Consider the following 21,791-nt stretch of genomic DNA (forward strand, 5'->3'; position numbering starts at 1 on the left):
AAGCAAAGCTCCCTGTGATGCAGAGGAGAGCATTCTTCCTGAGGGAATAAGGGAAAAAGACAAACATGAAATGGAAAAACCTTTCACGAACCATAGAAATGACATACCAAAGTACCAGGAGACTCTGTGTGCAAGTGTCAAATGGAAACCCCCCCATTTCAGTGCTGGAAATGTCAATTCTGAATTCCCAAGTAAAGCCTGCAGCAATATCCAGAACCCCTGAGATGCAGCAATGAGCCCCTGAATGGGAAACAGCAAGAGCTGGGTCTAAAAATGCAAACTCAGCATTTCCAAAGGCTCCAAGAAAAGAGACTGCACTGGTCTCAGTTCAGTTCAAGTAACATTGGATCAAAGTGACTCAAGTCCTGATTTTTAGCATAAAGAAAGAAATGAATAAAGCCAAACAGTCATTCTGAACTGATGAAGGCTGCACCAAACTCACACCATGCCAAGAGGGACACACATTCTTAGGCTCAGCGAGAAGTGAAAGGTGGCCGCCGTGCCCACAGAACCACTCACCGCCCTGCAGCAGGACGCTTCTTATGCCTGTGCTTTCTCCTTCTGCCTATCTAAATCCAAAGCAGTGGAAGACCTATTGCTCCACTTCAATGTCACAAATGTTAAACTGAAGAATTAAGAATTCAGTAGGCAGTACTTTAAAAGTACTTTTTAACGACAGTATTTAAAAAAAAAAAAAATCCATAAAGCTCTTTTGTGAACACAGAACCAGAAAAAGAAAGAAGTATTCAAATCAACATTTTCACACATTTATCTAAAATGCCAAAATTTTAAAATAAGAATCACATCCCTGACTGGATTTATTGCAGCAGAAGCGTGGTCAAAGCTGTCATCCTACACAAAAGAAACCTGCACAAAAATGAACAGGACTGAATATTCAATACTGTCTAAACCAGACACTTTGTCCCAAAACACTATATTCAAATGTGTATTTAACCGATACTAAAATGTGTGGCAAAACTAAAATAATGAAACTATAGTCTTGAGTGAAGATCTGTTCAGGAGATTCTGACACATTTTAAACTGACACACCAGGAAACAGCACTGAAGTGAATTCCCTCCAACCCCACCAAAAGAGCAAGAAAAACTGAGTTCTCTGAAGTCAAGTACTTTCTCCTTTCAAACAAACAGAGTTTTTACAACAAATCCTTCTGAAGTCAGAGCAGATTTCACAAAACTTTACATTTCTCTCTCAGTGGGCTTCTGAACTGTCACTGCTAGTTATTATTAGTAGGCACAGAAATTCCCATTTTAATTAGAAACTTTATTTTGAAATACATTACACAGTTTACATGTGAAGTGCTTTCACTGTAAGATATTTCATAACATTGTGCAGAGCAAAATGGCTGACCAATTTCCTTGAAGCTCTTCCAGTTATGTTTTGTTTTTATTGAATTGTACAGAACTAAGATGCAATGTAGGCATTTGTATTCAGAAGCTAATTACTACGTTTACCTTAGGAAGAAAGTATATACTTAACTGTTCCAATTAACTATGTGTTTCAATAATGACGTTAAGCATTTGGCATAAGACTGAAAGAAACCTGAGTCCTAATTAAGCTTGTATTCACCAAAGATTAAAATAAAAGAAAATTAATCATTATCAAACTGCTTTTTTTAATAAGGCACAGTCAGACAAGTATTTATAAAGACTGGCTACCAGTTCAGTTTCACCTGCGCAGCCTACCTGCTGGTCTGTCAAAAGTAAGTTGTTTTCCCTGTCTGCTGCTGAGACTTTTCAAGAACAAGGCAGAGCGATAAGGCAACTAAAAGAACGAACGTGCAAAGGAATTTGGCATTTGGGATGGATTCTGAGCATCTGCAAAGTAGTTCATTTTGTAAATGGAGCATTCACCTGCGGTTATTAAAATGGTGGCCAACTGCGATAAGGAAAATACAAGTGGTGCAAGCAGTGCCTGCTTGCAAAATGGTACTTGAACAGAAAAATCAAGGTGTCTGGTATGTTTTCAGTTAATGACTTTGTATGCAACTTCAAAAGATAATCTAAATTGAATTCTGAAATTCCCCTCTGCCATCCTGAAAAGCTGAATGTACCAGGAGGTTGTCTGACAGCAGGGGAAGTATCAGGGAATGAAATCTCCATTTAGATAATGAGCCAGTACTGCCATCCTACTTTGCATTTCTTATTAGAACAAAAAGAAGTCTTCAGGAATGATAATGACTCAAATAATTACACCATTATTTTGGCTGGAAGAAAGTTCAAGAACTCCTAAGATGCAATAATGTTTAAAGAACATGAACAATTCTACCAACAGTCAAAGAATAAAAGATGAGAGGAAAAAAAAAATTAAAAAAAAAAAAAAAAGGGAGAAGCCTTACCTTCCCCTCCCAATTAAATCTTTGAGGAATAATTGCTTGAGCTGAGCACTGTATGGCTTCTGTAGCCTATGAATGCTTGATAGATACCCTAAGAATTATTATTTTCAAGCTACTGTTTGTTATCAATTTTAAGTAATTGAAAATAAAAATACTGCATCCATTTCACTTTGATAATCAAACTGAGCATAAAAATCATTAAAAGTGTATTTCTGATACAAATTTGTATCACATACTAAAAGCTACTATTTTATAGATAATTGTAAACCAAAAAGAATTAGAATATACAAAAGGTTTTTAAAATTCTTTTGCACAGCTGAACTCATAGTGCAGGTTTAATTAAAAAAATCTGTAAATGAAGTAGTCGTAACAAATGTTGACTATAAAATACATTCTGAAGTATTTTACAGAATGGCTGAATTATCAAGCGTAAGAACTGAGGATAAAGGATGTTAATGACAAGCAGCCAGATACAGAACACAAAGCAATAAGTTTAAATCAGACTATTTTGGTTTGTGTAGCCCTTTATTAGCAACTAAAATAGAAGATATCTGTTGTACATCACGGGTAGTAACTGACTATACTGGAGCTTTATTATGTTCTAATACAGGATCATTTATAAATGCGTTGTTTTCCTTTTTTTTTAATTAAAAAGCTTCCGCCTCTTTTTCCGCTTACAACTTGCAAAACTATTCTGAAAGCTGAGTATATGTGCACAGGTCTGCAAAGAGTGCAAATTTAGGATATGGTAAATGCTTTACATGTAGTATTCATAAGGACTGTCTGCCACCGTGCCTTCATAGCCATTAACTCTTCAAAGAAAGAAAAAAGATCACAAAAAAAAAAATAATCACAAAATGTTTCAATACCGGCCTTCCTTCCATTGTCCTAAACAAGAAAGCATTTTTAAATGAGTTGAAACTAAGGAAGGACTACACCTACTAGAAAAGAAGAGAGTTCTATTAGTTTGAGGTTTCAGTATACCCAAAGACCAGGGACTGTATCTTGGTAAGGGCTAGGCTGGGACCCCATATAAAGTGTGTGCAGGTGTCATCCCTGAGCGGTCAGCGGTTCAGTGGACCATGAGTGCTCCAGCTGCGTAACTCACTGAGCTGTCTTGCCAGTTTCGACACTGGCTTGACTGAGCATAATTCAAAAATGAAAAGCTCATATTCATGCCATTCTTCTGGAGCTCGTTGATAGCCTGAAGAAAGAAAAAACAGCTGTTTAAAAAAAAAGGTCAGTGAAATTATGACATTTTCTAGATGTCAGTCCTCTCCTCTCACCTGGGGCTCCTTGTACCATCTCTCATAATATAAGCACCTCAGAGTAATTTGTGGACCTCGCCTAACCCATTTCTGTGCCATTTCATCCACTGACGCTCCCCTCGCTGCACTATGTACATCCATGCGGTTCTACAAAGCAATCCTAAACAACCTTGCCAAGTAGCTCCTTTAGAAACAATGCCTTCTGTTTCACAGGGAATTCATACAGAAACACAGATGTTACAGGAAAAAGCCTAACGTTATTAACACTCTTCAGATCATATTTCTTTAAGGAAAAAGCATGTACTAAGATAGTTCATAAATAAGCGTAACAATTGGCAAAATGAATGAACAGATTCACTGCAAAACTAATCATTAGCTGAGGTTGAGCTGGATATTTTTGCAGAGTTGACGTAGTACTCAATTTTGCTACACACATCCCTAATATTGATGTTGCTCACACAAACTTTTACAGACTCCACTTTAAAAGGTTCCTCTATACGTTCCCTGTGTACATTTCCAGTGAATTAAGCTTTCCTTTTGAAAAAGGGTAACGTGCTTCCTGCTTCAGATTTGAATTATAGTAAAAATACAGTGAGATTCATTCAAGCAATAGGACAAATCTGCAGCACTCCAGCAGTGCTGTAAAGCAGCTGTGACCCAGTTTAGACAACTAAGTTAAGCCAGGTTTATGTCTGCCCTGCATCATCAAAGTAGAATAGGGTAACTAGAAAGTACTGGTCAATCTGAGTTCTAATTGCCATTAATTTATGAGTTAATGGTGCACTGCACTAATGCTTACAGAGGCAATCTCTTACCATATTTGCAAAACTCAAAAATGCTGCTAGACATCATAAGGCACTCACAATAGCTAGCTAACAGCAATTCAGAAGACTATATACGTGTTTGTAAGTACTAATTCAAAAGAGTACGTGTGTACTTCGGCAGGTACGTGGATTTATTTGTTTATTCAGGGCCAAAAGAAAGTGAATGATTGTATTTCATTGAAAGTCAGAAGGAAAATGGTACCTCATCTCCCTTAGGGAACTGAAAACTCTCAGTCCTTGTAAAAGCTTGCATTTGTCTATACGAAAGACATGGAAATTGCAGACCAAGCTGAGAACACTTGGAAAAATAAATTAATTCAAGGCTTGCCATTTTAGAACTAAGGAATACTACAGCAATATTGTATTTAAAACAAATGTAAGCATTTTGCAAAAAGTTACATTTCTCAACAAATCAGAAGTTACTTACGTTTAATAATACACCAATAGGATGTCTTCCACATATTGTATTATGGTATTTCTTCAAGTAATTGCTAAAAGATACAGGATCTAGCTGCTCTATAATGCTCATACCCTGAAAAAGAATCAATAGCAATGATTACTTCACACATTTATAAGCAGGTGTTACATCACCTATTTATGACAACACAGAATACCTCAGGAGGATAAAACCTCTACTTTGTGGCAATGGTATCAAGGGAATCTCAGCATGTGAGCTCTAGCTTGCCATCATCCTGTTGCCAGCTCTCTCCAAACTACAAGTGTAAGAGCTCTTCCAAAGCTGTCAATGATCCACAGATCTGTGAAGCTATCTTTGCAGTTACCAGTGAAGCTCATGTTAAAACCCTTCCTCCTGCAGATTAGCTGATTCCCACTTCCAAGGGTGCCCTACTTCCACAGGATTTCATACAGCAATAACCAGACAAATTTAGCAAAATGCCAAAGCAGGAAGAAGATTTGGCTCCATCTCCTCTCCTTGGTAACAAGAGTTCAGGTCTGAGCTTGGTCAAGGCTGAGTTCTTGATGTCCTAAACTCCTTGACAAGTCATCAATATATGCACACGCAATTCAAGCACATAGCAAGTGTAATGTATCCTAGACACACCAGATATGCAAGGCAGCTGATCTGGGCATAGGCTGACCATCTGCTGAGAGCGTAAAAAGCAGATCCAGAACATCTCTAAACCACTAGAAGTTGGTGCACGACAGAAACATAAGAGCCAAGATATGATGCTTCCACTTTACAAGAAGCAGTCAGATACATATCCTTTTCTCCATCCACAGTGAGACTGTTACAGTATGACTGTTGAGTCATACTTTAAAACCAGAACATGCATGGAAAAAAAACCTTCCACATATACAAACATTTGTGTTCTTAAAAGCAAAAAGAATCCTACAGCTTCAGACACAGGCTACTCTTGCCCCATCCCATAGAGCACATCAAATACAATGGAAGTAGTTTAAAACAAGTCTGTATCAATTATTGTCTGGCTTTTATAATGGCTTTGCTATTTTTCCTGCATTAGACTCCATCCTCCTGTGTTTTTCTTTCTTCTGAAAATTATTAACTCCCTTCACCAGGTAAATGAGCTCCAGACGCTCATGAATTCAGTAAGACACATAGCTGTGCTTCTTACATGTAGCTGATGAAACAGGAAGGTTTTCCTCAGACTGGAAAAAATGACACTTTGCATGGGACCAATGGGAGGTTGGTATCAGAAAGAGAGAGAGTTTCTCCTGAAGTTTCTGCAATTATCCCAACCCCTTCCCCTGCTTCTGGGAAAGCGTGGGTGATAGAAGGAGAAATCACGATGCAGGAAGCAGTCAGTCTGTCTGAAGTCTCCACCTCAAGAGTGAAACCTCTTGAATACTCTGCAAGGGTGTTGGCTGATCTGGCAGATACACCAATTATTCAGGCTTGATCACAGCTTGCAGTGGAGGAGCTGGAGATCCCCAGGAGAGGCAGGGAGGATTAGCAACAGCAACCATAACCACCACCTTTGTGTATTTTTAATTCAAAACAGATAAAAGATGAATTCATAAAGAGAAAAAATTTATGGAAAAAATCAAACCAAACTATGCTGACCAATTGCTGGCAAGAGCTCAGTTCTTCCAGGGTCATGGAGAGGGTGTTTGGACCCCTGGCCAGTAATTACAGCTCTTACTCACTCCAGATCTACAGAACCCAAATGAGTGTCAAAAAAATAAAGGTAGCTATTCTCTAACTAGCAGTGATAGCATTGCATTTCTAAAGTTCAAGCGTCATGTCTTTGAACCATCCATTTACTGCTAAACCGTACATGTCAATACACAGCGAGAGAAAGCAGAACCAAACTTCACTACATACTCAAGTGACACTAAACATGCACAAGGCACTTGTTCAGATACTGAACAGCTCATAGAATACATTTTGGCCGTTTGTAAACCCTTTCATGACTTTTTGAAAAATTTTAAATGGCTGCTCAATTAAGAGACTCATTTTATAGCTGCAAGTCACTGGAACATACTGGGCAGAGGCATTTAAGCATTTGTCTCAAATGAATGGACACGGATTTATCAGAATGCCTAGTAAGCTTATTTCAATGCACAGTTCAGCACTGCAAAACATTTAGAGCTATGCAGTTCATCCCAGCAAATGGTAACAGAGCTCCATACATCACAGATTGGAGAAAATCCATAGGAAACAGGTATTAACACACATCCTATAAGCGTTCAGCTGTACTGAACTTTTCAATCTTTTGGCTTTAAAAATCACTGTGGCAGAGGAGCAAAGACTACCAGACTTATTTCTCTGTCTAGAACGGTGTTGAAGAAAAAAGGAGACATTTCAGTCAAGTTGTTTTATTTTTCTAAAAAGCAGGAGTATGAAGCTAATAATTTTCAATATTCCAAATAACTCAGCTGGGCATGGTTTAGAACAGGGTTAAAATACACAACAAAACTCACACGATAAAAATGCAAACCATCGTGCAGTTCTGCAGTTCATCACATGGTTATTACGGCACTACATAGAAATTGCATATCTCAGTTAACCAGACACTGCAAATGGCATCTAAAATATCCTAGCACAGTGCACTTAATAAGATTGAAGGCGGTTACATTCTCAAATATCATCCCCTATAGGATCAAGTATCTATTAGTTTACAAAAAAAAAAAATAAAATCTCAAAGCAAACAACCCACAGGCTTATTTTATACTATACTCCAATAATCCTTTGGCTGGTCAGTTGCTTCAGCTGCTTCTTCACACTTAAAAAAATAAGAACTAGTAGCACACTTACGGAAATAGAAACAAACCTGGTCTTAGCACTGGCCAGTCCAACTATCCTTGTGTGTGAGAGTCACTCAGACTGAGATCACCAACCAATGGGTAAATTACCGGCTGGGCACAGCAGAGAGAGCAGGGAGCTGGGCCCCCAGGCAGAGAGTTGTGGTCTTGCGTTATGCCAAAGCTAAGAAGCCTTCCCAGGCTGGAGCGCTGTGGAAGGTGCTGGGACATGGTAGCGGCACTGCAGAAGGCACCAGAATTCAGCAGTTCCCAAGAGCCACCTGAAAAGCCACCATGCTGTGCACAGCTCCTGCGCAACAGCTCCTGGCTGTTCCTGCGCAGCTCTCCTCAGCACCTGCATTATCCTCCCCCTTCAGCATTCAGGGTAACAGAATCCTCCTATTGACTCAAGTGAGGCATAAGGTTTCATAAACAGATATAAAAATGAGCAATCTGGCAGTGAAGACTGAAGTGAGCAGTCTGCATTTTCTGGCTAGCTATAATAAAAAAAAATAATTACTCTTCAATGACGTCTTACAGAATACTCCCCCGCTCTTCTTTAAAAAAGATGGTAGGTATCAGGTTATGATATAGAAATACTGTATTGCACATCAGCTGCTCAATTATAACTCTTCATGTGAGAATTCTTCCCTAAGGTACTCTGTTAACCATGGGACTGTTCACTCTTTTCACCTTCACTTCACAAGGTGCACTGTGGTACCCCCAGGGTAACAGAGTGGTCCCATTAAGAGTTACCATGGAGAAACTGATGCCTTCCCAGCAATATTTACTGATCTATTTTTTTATGCTGGAGTCTAACAGCTCTAACTTAATATCACAGCAAATAAAATTCCTCACAGAGGTAACCAGGTTAGTAAATCTTCAATGCCCAAAGCCTTTAGCGTTGTTTATGCACTAGCCAGGAAAATCATCATGCACCTGTACTTAAGGTCCAGTCTAAATAAGGAAGAGACCATTGTCCTCCCACAACGCCATTTCTAAGGAAAAGTAACTTCATCTTAACCCGGAATATCTTCCTGCTAACAATGCACTCAGCCGACTGCTTTCCTAATTAGGTCCAATAAAATTATCGGGCCAGTAAGAGCAGATGGTTTCAGTATAGTTTTGTCTCTACGTTAATGCTATTTTTTCTGTGGAGAGGCCTAGTGGTCACAATAATACAAGTTTCTTTAGCATGCCAAATTACATAAAAAAAACCTCAATACTTATCTAAGAAAACAAGAAGTAGCCGAGTGTGGCATACAAAACTGAACAAACTCCTTCCAAAAGATGAAGGAAGCGACAGGGTGATCTTTGTGGCCCTGTGGCTAGCATCCCGAGTGAACTCACAATGCTGCTACAAGGAAATTTCTGAAATTCACCAAAAGCAAAACCTCCTCTGTACAGCGTTTGCATACGGAGTCATGTGTTCACGTATGACATGATATAAACAGGCAAAAAATAACCACAGTATACTGCTATGCAGCATGTTCAGTTTTCCAGTTGAGATGGAGTAAGTATTTTCACAGTTATTAAGCAGCAGACATCATTTTCAATATTACAAAAGATGTGATTTCCTTTCGGCTGAATAACTACCAAAAGAAAGAGTTGGTGCAGCAATGTATTCACTAGAAGTAATTAAATGTCAAAGTTCAGTCTTTCTACAAGCTTCCACCACAGAAATTAACAGGGGGAAACTAATGTTTGCTAATGCACCTTAATCTGCTCTCCTGCAAAAACATTCAGTGCTGCAAATCTGGGACTCTGCAGAAAAACACTTGTCTTTATAGAGAAACCTCTCAACTGACAACAAGAATTATTAAAAATGGGATAAAGAGAATGAAGGCACATTATCTACTGTCTTCATTCCAGCAATGAATAGTGGAAAAACAAAGAGGTTAATATGGATACACAAAGCAAAAAAACTCCACAGATCTCTCCAGCAGATAGGATTTATTCCTTCATTACAAGAAAAAAATTAAAATGTCCTGAGCAACAACAGTTCCCTCTTCTAAGAGACTGTACAGAAGTTATGTAAATGATCCTAACAGTTTTAAAAGAAACTTTAAGGTTACGTATTTCTAGAATAATTATTTCCATTCTGTGCCTTAAGTATAGCCTTGAATGTCAACACCATATTTTTCATTTCAAATGAAATCCTTGGCTCCTCTGATTGCAAAGAAAATGCAACATAATTGGCATCATGATCTTTATGTATTTAGTCCTCCTTTCAGCCATCTGCCAAACCCAGAACGAAGTACGGCCAACTGCTTTTCCCCCACCACCTACTCCAGAGGAAGGAGGTGGGAGAAGGCTACTCCCAAGGAAACAGTGGCCAGCACAACCCCCTACAGCCTTTCCTCCCGCCTCAAAATGGATGTTGCTGAAACCATAAGCATGATCACAACGGTCTTTTGATACGCAGGTGCCATAGCTATCAAGCCTGAACTACCACAGTACTCGACTCATAGTTCTTATTGCTTCTTGAAAACGTAAGAGGGTATGTGGACAGGAATTCTATTACAGTAGGGCATATTTTAGGTAGGCAAGCATGCATTTGTTCTTATAAATTATGCTTACTAGATTATACCTGCAATATATTGTGCACAGTCAGTAAAATGGAGGACACTAGCTAAAAACAACAGCTAAGTTCTTATCCTGGTAAACAAAGGAAAAGCATACATTCAGTAAAATAGCTAATCTATAATATTTTGTTAGAGAAATGTCTAAAGTGTTCGAAGAAATGTAATGTACAGGAGAAATTTGTTTGTTAGTTCCACCAAATCTGAAAACTTACCATTTTATCTAGGTGCTCAATGGATCTATAAATTTCTCCTTGGGATTCATCATAGTAACTGTAACGGAACCTCTGACCTTGAAACAAAAATCATGTATAAAATAAAAAAGGGAAAAACCGTAGCTAAAACACTCCCTAAACACTTACTAAATAATTGAAATTCTAATATTTGTAAAGTAGTAATCTCCATTTATTTTATACTTTTTAGCTCCACTGAGGAAATTCTAGGGCAATCATCAACGTAGCAGCCCAGAAGTGAAGTAAAATTTAATACAGGATGGGCAGCTACATTCCTAAAGAAAAACCTGCTCTGTAGAACTGACGCTGCAGTATCACTTATCAGTTGCCTATTATTGCCTTGGAATCCAATTCTATAAATTAAAAAGTAAAGCAACATTTCATTTCACCATCCCTCTAGACAAAGTCAACCCTGGAACCTGGCTGCTTCTGCTTGCACAACAATACCCAGAGTAAATGAAGGTTAAAAGAAAAAGTTCATGATAATTCTTTGAACGGTTCTGGATGGTTCATTAGCCACAACAGAACCCAGGTCATTCTTCTACACCTCCACCTAATCTGCAATTCAAAGCCGAGTAAAACATGCACTTAATTACATAAATTGACCAAAGATGACAATGAAAAAAAGGGAAGAAGGTCTGTTGCACAATGTAAAACATATCTTTCTGAAGCAGTCCCTTTTCTGGCTATTATTATACTTCAAATCAAGTGTTAAAGCAGGACAGAAGTCAAGGCTTCTGGAGTCGTTATAGCTCTGCCACCAAGATGAACTGGGATAGCTCTGGTGAATTGGCATAAATCCTCCATCTGCTATCCTACCCAGCAGTAAAACGTACAAAACTTATTTCCATCAGAGGGATGTGGCCATGTCCAGTGAATTTTTAGCTAATTACTTTTGCAAGTTGCTTTGAGGTACTTAAAAGAAAAATAAAAAGAGCAAGAAACTTAAGACGCTTATTTCATTGCAAGGGTAGAGATGCATGTAAACCCATACGCCTTCACCATATATTTCCTCCGCTACACTGAAAACACATTACCACATTAATATTTTTTATCTATTGTTCCAGATTTAAAAACAAGGAAAAAAATCCTTTTTTAGCTTCACATTTAAAAAGTTTCAAAGATACATTTACAAGAAGTTTAATTGTTCAATGTTTAGTAAAATACAGTATTTGAAAATCACTACACAATATTCATCATACTGTTATAATGAAGAGGTGTGAAACTTACCCCAATGGCAAAAGTCAGAAGAAACCACAAAGAGGTTACTAGGATCAGCTAGGTATTTACTGAAGAGTTTTCCAAATTCCTGCTCTTTTGACTCACTCAGTGCTCCAACCAGCACAGGAATAATAGTAAACTCATCCTTATGGCTTATAAGCAAAAGAAAAGAGGGTGTAATTCAAGTAACAGCTGAAGTTTTTTTCAGGGCTTGCTAATTGAAATGGAGCATGTTTTAAAAGGACACTATTGAATTGAAAATACAGTGAATTTGGTAACATCATACTAGGAAGTTCTTTTAAAACCTGAAACTACTTCAATTTCAGAAAACATATCCCCTCCCCTAAAACAGTACTTATCTTTGCTGCAAAGCGAAATAACAGATAAGCAAACAAAAAAAAGACACAATGAAACCAGCAATAAAGTGAAAATTAAATTCTCCCTGTGTGGATGCTGCACAAATGTTGGATAATTATTCAATGCATATGAAAATGCTCGAGTCAGCACCCAGATGTATACTGATACTCCAGAGAAAGTACTCATCTGAAATAGCACGTGTAAACAGAACCCTGATTTCAAAATTAGTATTAAGACTCCAAACAAACTTAAAATCCTACAGAAAACCCCTATTAGCATTCAGACTTCTTTCAGAGATGCCTTGCAAAAATGAAAAAAAAAAAATCAGCTATTGAAAAAGATTCATGAAAGCATATCTAATATTAAGTCAATAGAAACATATAAACTTGTTTATAAGGGGTATTCTGATTTTGTCATTCAGGTGTTTGCTTTGCTCACAGTTTCTATTACAGTGGCTAATCCTAGTCTCTGACTCTCTCCTCCCCAAAATTTTTATTGGGGGATTATTATACAACATATGGGCTATTATATGCCATAAAGTGTATTATTACTTCCTACCGCACTTCACGTGCGGTTCTAACATGTAATGCACATAACGTTAATTCTTGCAGAAGAAGTACTTAGCCCTAGTACCTTTCCATGGCTTTAGCAGTATAAGGCAAATGCATTTCAATACTGTGTTCATCTTCATCTGTCTGTAGGGACATACGCTCGAACATTCCAGTCTTCCACAGTTCTCCATAAACTGAAATGAATTAAATATTAATTTTTACTGCTTTTTTTCTTTTTTAACTGTAAAGCCAGCTACAGTGCATCTTTATCAGAACAAGCCCACTATAACAAATTACTTGCCTCCAAGGCCTGTCACCATAAACCACCTGTTTTTAAATAAATTCAGGATTAAAATCATGTTCAAGTCATTAAGATACAAGCATAACTGATTCAGTTTACAAAATAAGTGTGTTAAATCAGTGATCTTGTTAGTATATTGAGAAAGATTTTCAGTTATGATACAAAATTTAAGTAACACAAATAAAACACATTTTAAAATATGCATGCATTTGCTCAGTCACTGAATTCTTATTTTCACAAATTACGTCATACTTTATTTTTTAATAAAAAGCTTATCAGCTGAGCCATTGCTGGATGTATAACTGTTTAACACAATTTATTATTAACTGACTCAGGAAATCTAGAGACAGTGAAAACCAATTGCGTAATCCACATTTACAAGTTATCTTTTCTGTTCTCAAGTGTGTTTGGTAGTATGCAGAGTCATCTCTACATTATGAAAACTCTCCACTGGATAGAGAATTTGATGTAGGGCTGTGCCTTTCTCCACTCCATAAAGGAGTTCTACAGAAACCAAAACATTTGTCACCTAAGGAAATTTCAGTAGGCACCACGTAGAAAGCCTGAACTAGCTTGCTTGATCAGAGTCATGACGAAATAGCAATATGTCTGCACTAATCAGTCCTTCTGAAACAGATACTGTATTATTTAGATGTATCTCAAAACATATGAAAGTCAAAATATCAAATTTATCTTCATCGCAACTTTAAGCTTAGTCTGAAAGACTGGTATTTCATAGACTCTGTTTAAGTTCTGTAGGTACTCTGCCAGTCAAAAAAGAGTCACAGGCAATAATGCATCCAAATAAAAGCAGCTTTTTGATTCTCTATTATTCCTCTATCAGAAATAAACTCAAACCAACTGAAGTACTACTTGTTTTGCAGATAGACTATTCACAGAACAATGGAGCAGGTGTGTAGTGGGCTATTATTCAAATGTAGTGCTTTTTAATTTTGAGATCCCTTTTAAAGATCACTTGTCAAGAAGCACATGCTCATAATGAAAAAGATAAGCAAAGATTGACAATTCTTTACTTGCAGGAGCAAGAGAGTCATTAAGGTTTTAATATAGCAATGCTTGCAACCACCAAGATCTTTCAGAAGTTAGCTTTCATTACAGCAAAAAACAGATTTATACTTGTATGCTACTAAAAAGCAATGAAGTGCCCAGCAAGAGACTCCTCAGCACTGCAGTCCCACAGTTAATACTCAGGCCTCAGCATCTTCAAGACGTAAGCTTTATCACGCACTTACTCTTTTGGTCAATTCGGAGATCATACAGAGGTGTTCTATAAATGTCCACACTGGAAAGTGCACATCGGGAAAGGGGCACGTGATGGGAAGGTCCAAGAATGAAAATTTTTCGGCTACAACAATTAACACAAAAGCCCACAATTTAGACAACTGCAATTGTACAGAGATTTGGTTTAGAGTAACAAGTTAAATAAAAATGCACAAAGTAATACTTTCTGGTTGTTACCAATACAGTCTTACTCAGCTGTGTGTAAGACCACAGATCAAACCATGGTCTACCCTGACTTGGTATCTCATGAAATCAATTCAATAATGCTTCCTGTAGCCTTAAACCTCTTAAGCAGGTTATATATCAGAGGGCATTAAACAGCTAGAAATCTGCCTGACTGGACTAATTTGAAGGCTGAATGATGCATTACAGACCCTTAGAAGAGATTTTTTTATTCTCTCCTTGGACCAACACAACCTTCAATTACACACTACCTTTAACAACTATAGGTACATGCCCTCAAATGAGGATTACAGATTTATCACCTATATTCAGAGCTTTTCACTTATTTACTTGATTAGCCTTACTTCAGATTTCACCAAATTCAAATTTCAAGTCATTCTCAAATGCCATTTTTATCCAGCTGTTGCATCAACAACAGGGACCTGGACTGTACATTTGTAGCTTTAGCTGATACTGCAAGCTCTCAGATGTCATCATGATGTTATTTCATCAAGTCCTCAGTTCCTGGCTCTTGATTAGATGTTAAAGGCCTCCTGCCACGGGACTTAAAGAAAAAAAAACAAAACAACAACAGCAATAAAAACAACCTATATGAAATTCAGTTTTTCTGATTCAGGATCATATAAATCATAGAATGTGTTGGGTTAGAATGGACCTTTAGAGGTCACCTAGTCCAACCCCTCTGCAGTGAGCAGGGACACCTAACTAGATCAGGTTGCTCAGAGCCCCACCAAGCCTGGCCTTAAACATCTCCAGGGATGAGGCCTCCAACATCTTGCTGGGCAATCTGTTCCAGTACTTCACCATCCTCATAGTGAAGAGCTTCTTCCTAATATCTAGTCTAAATCTACCCTGCTCAAGTTTAAAGCCATTGCCCCTTGTCCTATTGCTATGCACCCTTGTAAACAGTCCCTCCTCAACTTTCTTGTAAGCCTCCTTCATGAACCGGAAGGCCGCAATAAGGTCCTAGCAGAGCCTTCTCTTCTCCAGGCCAACTCTTTCAGCCTGTCCTCATAGGAGAGGTGCTCCAGCCCTCTGGACCCGCTCCAGCAGCTCCATGTCCTTGTACTGAGGGCTCCAGAACTAGACACAGTACTCCAGGTGGGGGTCTCAGCAGAACAGAGAAGAGAGGCATAATCGCCTCCCTCACCCTGCTGGCCACACTTCTTTTGATGCAGGATGTGGTTGACCGTCTAGGCTGCAAGGACGCATTGTTGACCCATATCCAGCTTTTCATCCACCAGCACCCTCAAATCCTTTTCCACAGGGCTGCTCTCTATCACGTCAGCGGGACGCTTTCTTTAACCTTCCTTTTCTGATTGACATACCTGTAGCAGCCCTTGTTTTCCTTTGCATTCCTTGCCAAGTTCATCTCCAGCCACTCCTTGGCCTTCCTGACCTAATCCCTATGCAGCCGGGCAGTGTCCCTGTACTCTTCCCAAGATCCCTGTCCCTGTTTGCACTGCCTGTGCAGTTCCTTCTTGCCTTTCAGTTTGGCCAGCAGGTCTTGACTCAGACATGCTGGCCTCTTTCCTCCCTTGCTCAACTGTCAATAAGATCTTGTTTCTGGCATTGAACTAAAGGGTGGGAGATGTGTAAAGGTGGTTTGGTTTGGTTTTGGTTTTGGTTTCCTTTCATGTGGAGTGCTACAGCGAGCTATACTAAAATACTAAAGCTGTTTTTATGACCGCTGCAAAAAAAAAAATCCAAATCTGCAATACTTCAGTGGAAAGACAAATTTTAAACATTTCATGTTGTAAAATAGCAGAAAGTTCAATCTAGCCCATGTCACTGAACCCAGGGAATGCAACTTGTTCTAGAAATTTTAGAGAAACTGGTTATCTTCCCTGTTCATAACAGCTCAGAAAGAATCAAAACCATTGTCTTAGGAGAGCACTACAACATTATCTCATAAGCAACTGATAGACATAGCCAGTTTTTATACTAACACTGCAAAATACATACTTTGAGTAAATACTGGAGATATTTCTAAATGACAAAAATTTAAAACATTTGCAGTCAGCAGAACACATAAGAACCATATTCCTTTAACCTAGAATAACTGGATTCATACTTTCAGAGGCAGGCACAGACTAAAGTAGCGTGTTGGGCTTTTTAAAATTTTTCTTTTTTTAAACTGTTGTGCTGTTAGAAACACAAGTCCGTTTAAAATCACTGCAACAAGTAACTTTCACTGACTTCAAATATTATATACACACACTGGTCACTTTCTCCACAGCAGAAGAGAATCCTGGTAGCATTCAGACCAAAATCCTGCACTGAAAAACCAATGCAGAATCATGACAAAATATTTCAATATACTTAAACAAACAAAACCATTCAACCAAAAAAAAAACCAAACCAAAACAAAGACACCCTGTGTCCAGTAAAAAAAACCAAACAACAACAAAAAACCAAGCAGTCAAATGTCCAGCAATAAAGTAAATTGTAAATTAAGTATTATTACCTGCAAAAAGAACACCGTTAACTCCTCCCTTCTAAAAAGTTAGTTACCAATAATTCTCGGTAATTTATAAAAATACTGCTTTACAATTTCAGTTTCAATGATACTACCTTCATTTTTTTTCTTTTGTAACATCCAAACAATTTGAACATTTATCGTGTTGAGAGAAGGGAGGCACAGAAGCCTAGAAAGAGTACAAAATTAAAATCTGAGTACTTCAGGGTGTAAGAATGTAAAAAGAACACTCCACTTCTCAGAGAATTGCAATGGCATTGTCTTATGCTTTGTAAAGAAAAACTTTTTATACTTACGTAACATTAGGATCCACTTGTTTGTAAGCATGGGCTGCACAAGATCCACAATAGGTATATCCGGCATGGCTGCAAATCAAGGTGTACAAACTGTTAACATGTTAAATATTGTTTAGCATCTTAAATATGTTGATATTTCTATTAAATGTTAATGTCTTACATATTAGTTGTCCGCAATGAGCTAGAAATGAAGTATTCCAAAAAAATCAACCTTTGATTGAATAGTGCTGGAGAACACTACTGCAGTGCTGAATGTACAAGAGATGAATATGTTAAAGAATTATCAGTAACCATTTACTTGACAGGTAGTAAGTAAGCCTCCAGACCAAAGGATCTTTCATTATGTGTAGAAGATGCTAGCAGGCAGACTAGAGAACTGCGTATTATCAGAAGCTCATGATAATGGTGAGTGCAGCCAGGAGACAAGGGAAGAGTAAGCTGCTGGAGAAAGCTCTTCTAACCACAGTCCAAGCACTGAATACAATGACAGTAGAGGGGTCTGGTAAAGAGAGACTACACATTACAGCAGATAAACAGAGAATAAAAATGCTCTGTTTCAAATATCACATCCAAATCTTAAGACACAGTCCCTTCCCAACTGTTGAAAACAGGTGAAGATTCTGTTCACACCACTACAAGCATTAATTCCACAGAACATTCATTCCCAGGCTCTCAGACCAAGGTGGGGAGAACAGCTCCTGGTCACTCAGCAGCACAACCATAGGAGAAGACCATGTCCACACGGCACAGTGCTTGGGCCACATTGCCTCTGGAGCTCATCTGGAGCACCTGTGAACCTAGGTCAATAGGCGTCCTTGATTTTGAGTCAAGCATGTGCAACACCACAACCACTGCTTTCCAGATGGTCTTTTTTATACGACGATACAAAGCATATGGGGATATACTGGAGCCTGAGACCTAGGGTGCATCAAGGTGCATTATTTGACAATGTCAAAAGAGCCTTCTGAAAGTTTCCCTCTGATACAGGCTTCTTCAGTCTTTCACAAAAATATTATTAGCCATACCTTACTTTACAGGTGGGAAAACACAGGCACAGTTAATGAAACAATTTGGTGAGACCATGGGAAGACCTTCAAATCTGGAAAAATAACCCAGGTTACCTAATCTGCAGCCGAAAGGCCTCTTCCCTGACAGTCCTATGAGAAAGGCTAACAGGTTTGGGACAATTTCTTCTGCACATTCAATACTATGATGGAATACTTCAAACGTTATGTCAATGCTATTTTAGCACAGGAAGAAACATCATACTTAAGCTGCTTTTTCTAGTGTTTCCTTCCAACTTGTAATAAACTGGAACGACCAACATACTTTTCTTATTTCATGTCTCAGCTGTCTTCAGGAAATTGAATTCTACCTAAATAATTTAGATGATCCCTACTTCTGCTGCAGACAAAAAAACCCCCAAAACCCAAACAAACCAAACCAAACTAAAAGAACAAAAGCAAACCATTTTGGATACCTGAATAGTGTTTCATTACTTGTTGTTTTAAGCATTGCTAAGTTTTGATTTGGGAGGGGATGCTGGAGGTTTGCTTGGTTCGTGTGTTGTGTTTTGTTTTTAAATAGGTGTAGCTGTTCTGCAGTAGAAGTACATTGAAAGAGCTGTCACCTTAGACTACTGCTCCACTAATACACCTCTTACTTGCCTGACTGGATCACAAGTGAATGGTTTTTTTGTCTGTAGTCCACCAACAAAAGGAAACTAATCATATTCCAAAACATGCACAAATTTCTTCCATTCTATGCCATATCCAAAATAATTAGAAACCACTCGACATTCCTTTCAGCTAAATACTAACTTCCACCAGTTTTCAAAATCACTCAAAATAAAGAAGCATTTAACCAATCAAGTATTATAAACACTAAAAAGATATTTCAAACTTACGGTGCAATAATGGCTCTAGCGGGTCTTTTTGTGGACTGTACTTGAGAAAGCCAGCCTTCTAGTTGTGCATTCAGCTGGGGTCCTATGAAAAGACAAGGAAACACTGAAGCCATAAAAGAATCTAAAATACTTCAAGAACTAACAAATAAAGTCCAAAAGGCCAACGGATTTAAAATCATCTTAAACACCAAAGCCTGCATTTAAATCTCAAAAAAAAGAGTACACTCAACATGACTGTAATGTTGAAGGTTACAGTAGAAAAGTTTCAGCCTCCTAGTCCAGAAAGGTCATTTCTTGCACATCCAAACACGGTTACTGTCTTGTGCTCTGTGGACTGATGCACACACCATTTCATCATTAGCAAGAATGGCTGCTGATCTCAAAAGAGAGGCTAACAGATGATTGTTTCTTCTGGTAACTGTACTTCCAGAATTCAGAAGTAAAAAGCTAAGACAACCTATACCAAGAGAGCCCGATACTTCTGCTAACTTCTGACTTCTAACTTCTGCTCAAACAACATATATTACAAGTACATAAACTTCCTGGGAATATTAACTTTGATAATTAGTCAATCCAATATTTAACTTTTTTTTTTTTTAAATGAAACTCTGTACCTCAATAAGTGGCAAATATTCTTGATTCAACTAGCTGGTGACAAAAATGCCTTCTAGAAGCACAACATTAAAACACACGTTTTGGTTGTTTTCCATCACAAAGAAAACTTTTTGATGTAAAGCTGTTCCTGAAGATGCAAGTCTGGCAAATACACTGAACATTCTTTAATATAAAAACCACAGAACAAACTTTCAAGTACCATATCATTAACAAAGAAAAAAATAGATGCACTTTTTTCAGTTGACACTATGCTTTTGACAGAACTGCGTGTCAGCAGAGTTTATCTGTAAAGCTGGGTGCAGTAAGCTGCTTTCTTCTACCATGCACGCAGTCAATTTTTGTATCTTCCCCATGCAGGTGTTAAATCACCAACCACAAGGAACAGTCAGAACCAGATTAAATACACGAAACTATTTTATGGCTATGAAGTAGCCAGATCTCAAGCTGACAGATCTCCAAAGAGCCAACAAGAGCTACAGGGAACTGGAGCAAAGATGTCAGCTCTTGCAGAATCCAATCAGTTACCAGTGACAGCTAAAAACCTTTCTCTAGAAAACCAAAAGAGAGGGCTGGAGATGTGTCAAAGCTACTGTTCTTTATACAGAACTTAAATTCATGTATTTCATTTTAAGAAAAGGATGAATTCAGTAGTTGTAAAGAACCCCATCTTCTTACATGAATAATGCGAACTGGTGCATCGCCATTTCCCTAAGCCTACCATCACCTTGAATGCCTCAGCTGCTGTCTGGAGCTCTAACAAGGCAAAAGAGTGACAGTGATCAGCCACTGTCACTGCTGTAACACAGCGACTTCATGAAATGATGAAATTGTCAAAGAAAACCCACACACCAATTTTGTTCTGCTGCTTCTGTTGCTTGGGGAAATTACAAGAAGCAGAGACATGCAACAGAGATAAGGATAATGACATTTCAGAAAATGGAGGCTGTTGGGGAAGCTAAGTAAAAATAAATAGATCTCTATTTCCATCTGCTTTCTAAGCTACTAGGAGACTAACAAAACAGTACTCTGTTACGGTCTTACCACTATTATTTTTTATATACTTAAGAGTAAAGACACAAATCACTCACAGAAAATGTGAATTCTTCATTCTCCCGAAGTATGAAGTAGGGTTTAGTACTTTCTGAATGAAGCTCTTTAGGACACAGTAGCTTCCCCGTCCCCTCTGTTCCCCCCTCCCCCCCCACCTACTACCCAGAGACTTAAAACACGATTGTGCCCCACCTGACCCCTTCTCCTCACAGAAGCAGCAGCACAACAGCAGAGAGGCCAGGACCTCTCAAGCAAAGCCAGGCAGCCTTGGGACTGCCCCCCAGCAAGGCACAGTGTGGGGCCTTCCTCTATCCCTTCTTCAGCAAGGGCTTTTGATTAAGAAGGTGGTTGAGGCAATTTGGCTTTGGTTAAGAAAAACTGGGTAACTTGCTGAACAGTTTAAATATAAAGTTCAAATCTCTGGTGATTTCCTGAAATTCTGTATGATTGTTCAAATCAGACCAAAATTTCTGATCTCACAGTGCAGTTGCAGAGTAAGATGCCCAGGCCTGCTTAGTCTGCTATTGCAGACACACACTCTCACAAAGTAACACACACTTTTTTCCTAGAATCAGTAAAATAACAGATCTGCATGACCAAGAGATGAAACTTCTGTCGTGCTTACTCAAGGACCAGGTAACACATACGCTCTCAGATTTTTTTCCCTTTAACGCAAGTACAAGGTGCCTTTTTAAATCATTAACTCCGACCTAATGTAAGTTTTCGTTTCAACTTATTTGTACTATTTTAATAAAACACGTAATCAAATCTCTCTCCTCAAAGGACTAACAGAAGGAGAATGGAGAGTACAATATATCCCCTGACCTTTTAGTTAAAGAAAAAAAAAATAATCAAACAGCACCACCACGAACTGACAGGAGTATAGCCTACCTGCCTGTGCTTACAAATAATTTCAGGAGGATATTCTTAAACTGTAATCTTCTTGTTACCAAATTAGCATCAACTTCTTGTTGAAGTTTTCAGAGGGGTTTTTCTTCCAATTTCTCAAACATGACAGTGCTTAAGGCTAAAGTCAAAATATTG

The 21,791-nt window shown here is 38.3% G+C and overlaps 1 protein-coding gene across 1 annotated transcript; it reads right to left on the reverse strand.

Annotated features, from left to right (window-relative positions):
- Window positions 1-2,860: 2,860 nt before the first annotated feature.
- On the reverse strand, window positions 2,861-17,243 carry MEMO1 (mediator of cell motility 1). Its single transcript, XM_010185583.1, has 6 exons — window positions 17,177-17,243; window positions 14,170-14,282; window positions 12,698-12,809; window positions 10,469-10,545; window positions 4,874-4,978; window positions 2,861-3,558 (listed from the first exon to the last, which is right to left on the reverse strand). Exons 1-6 carry the CDS (start codon window positions 17,241-17,243, stop codon window positions 3,427-3,429), a joined length of 606 nt encoding a protein of 201 aa, XP_010183885.1. The 3' UTR covers window positions 2,861-3,426.
- Between the last annotated feature and the right edge of the window lie 4,548 nt (window positions 17,244-21,791).

The sequence above is a fragment of the Mesitornis unicolor genome, unplaced genomic scaffold, assembly GCF_000695765.1.
Source record: "Mesitornis unicolor isolate BGI_N332 unplaced genomic scaffold, ASM69576v1 scaffold20815, whole genome shotgun sequence".
Taxonomy (NCBI): Eukaryota; Metazoa; Chordata; class Aves; order Mesitornithiformes; family Mesitornithidae; genus Mesitornis; species Mesitornis unicolor.

Coding starts and splice junctions, on each gene's coding strand:
- MEMO1 (XM_010185583.1), bottom strand. CDS start 17,243: ATGCCGGATATACCTATTGTGGATCTTGTGCAGCCCATGCTTACAAAC. Junction 4,979..10,468: donor TTGAGCACCTAGATAAAATG/GTAAGTTTTCAG, acceptor ATTCTTTTTCAG/GGTATGAGCATTATAGAGCA. Junction 3,559..4,873: donor CTATTGGTGTATTATTAAAC/GTAAGTAACTTC, acceptor TTCTTTCTTCAG/GCTATCAACGAGCTCCAGAA.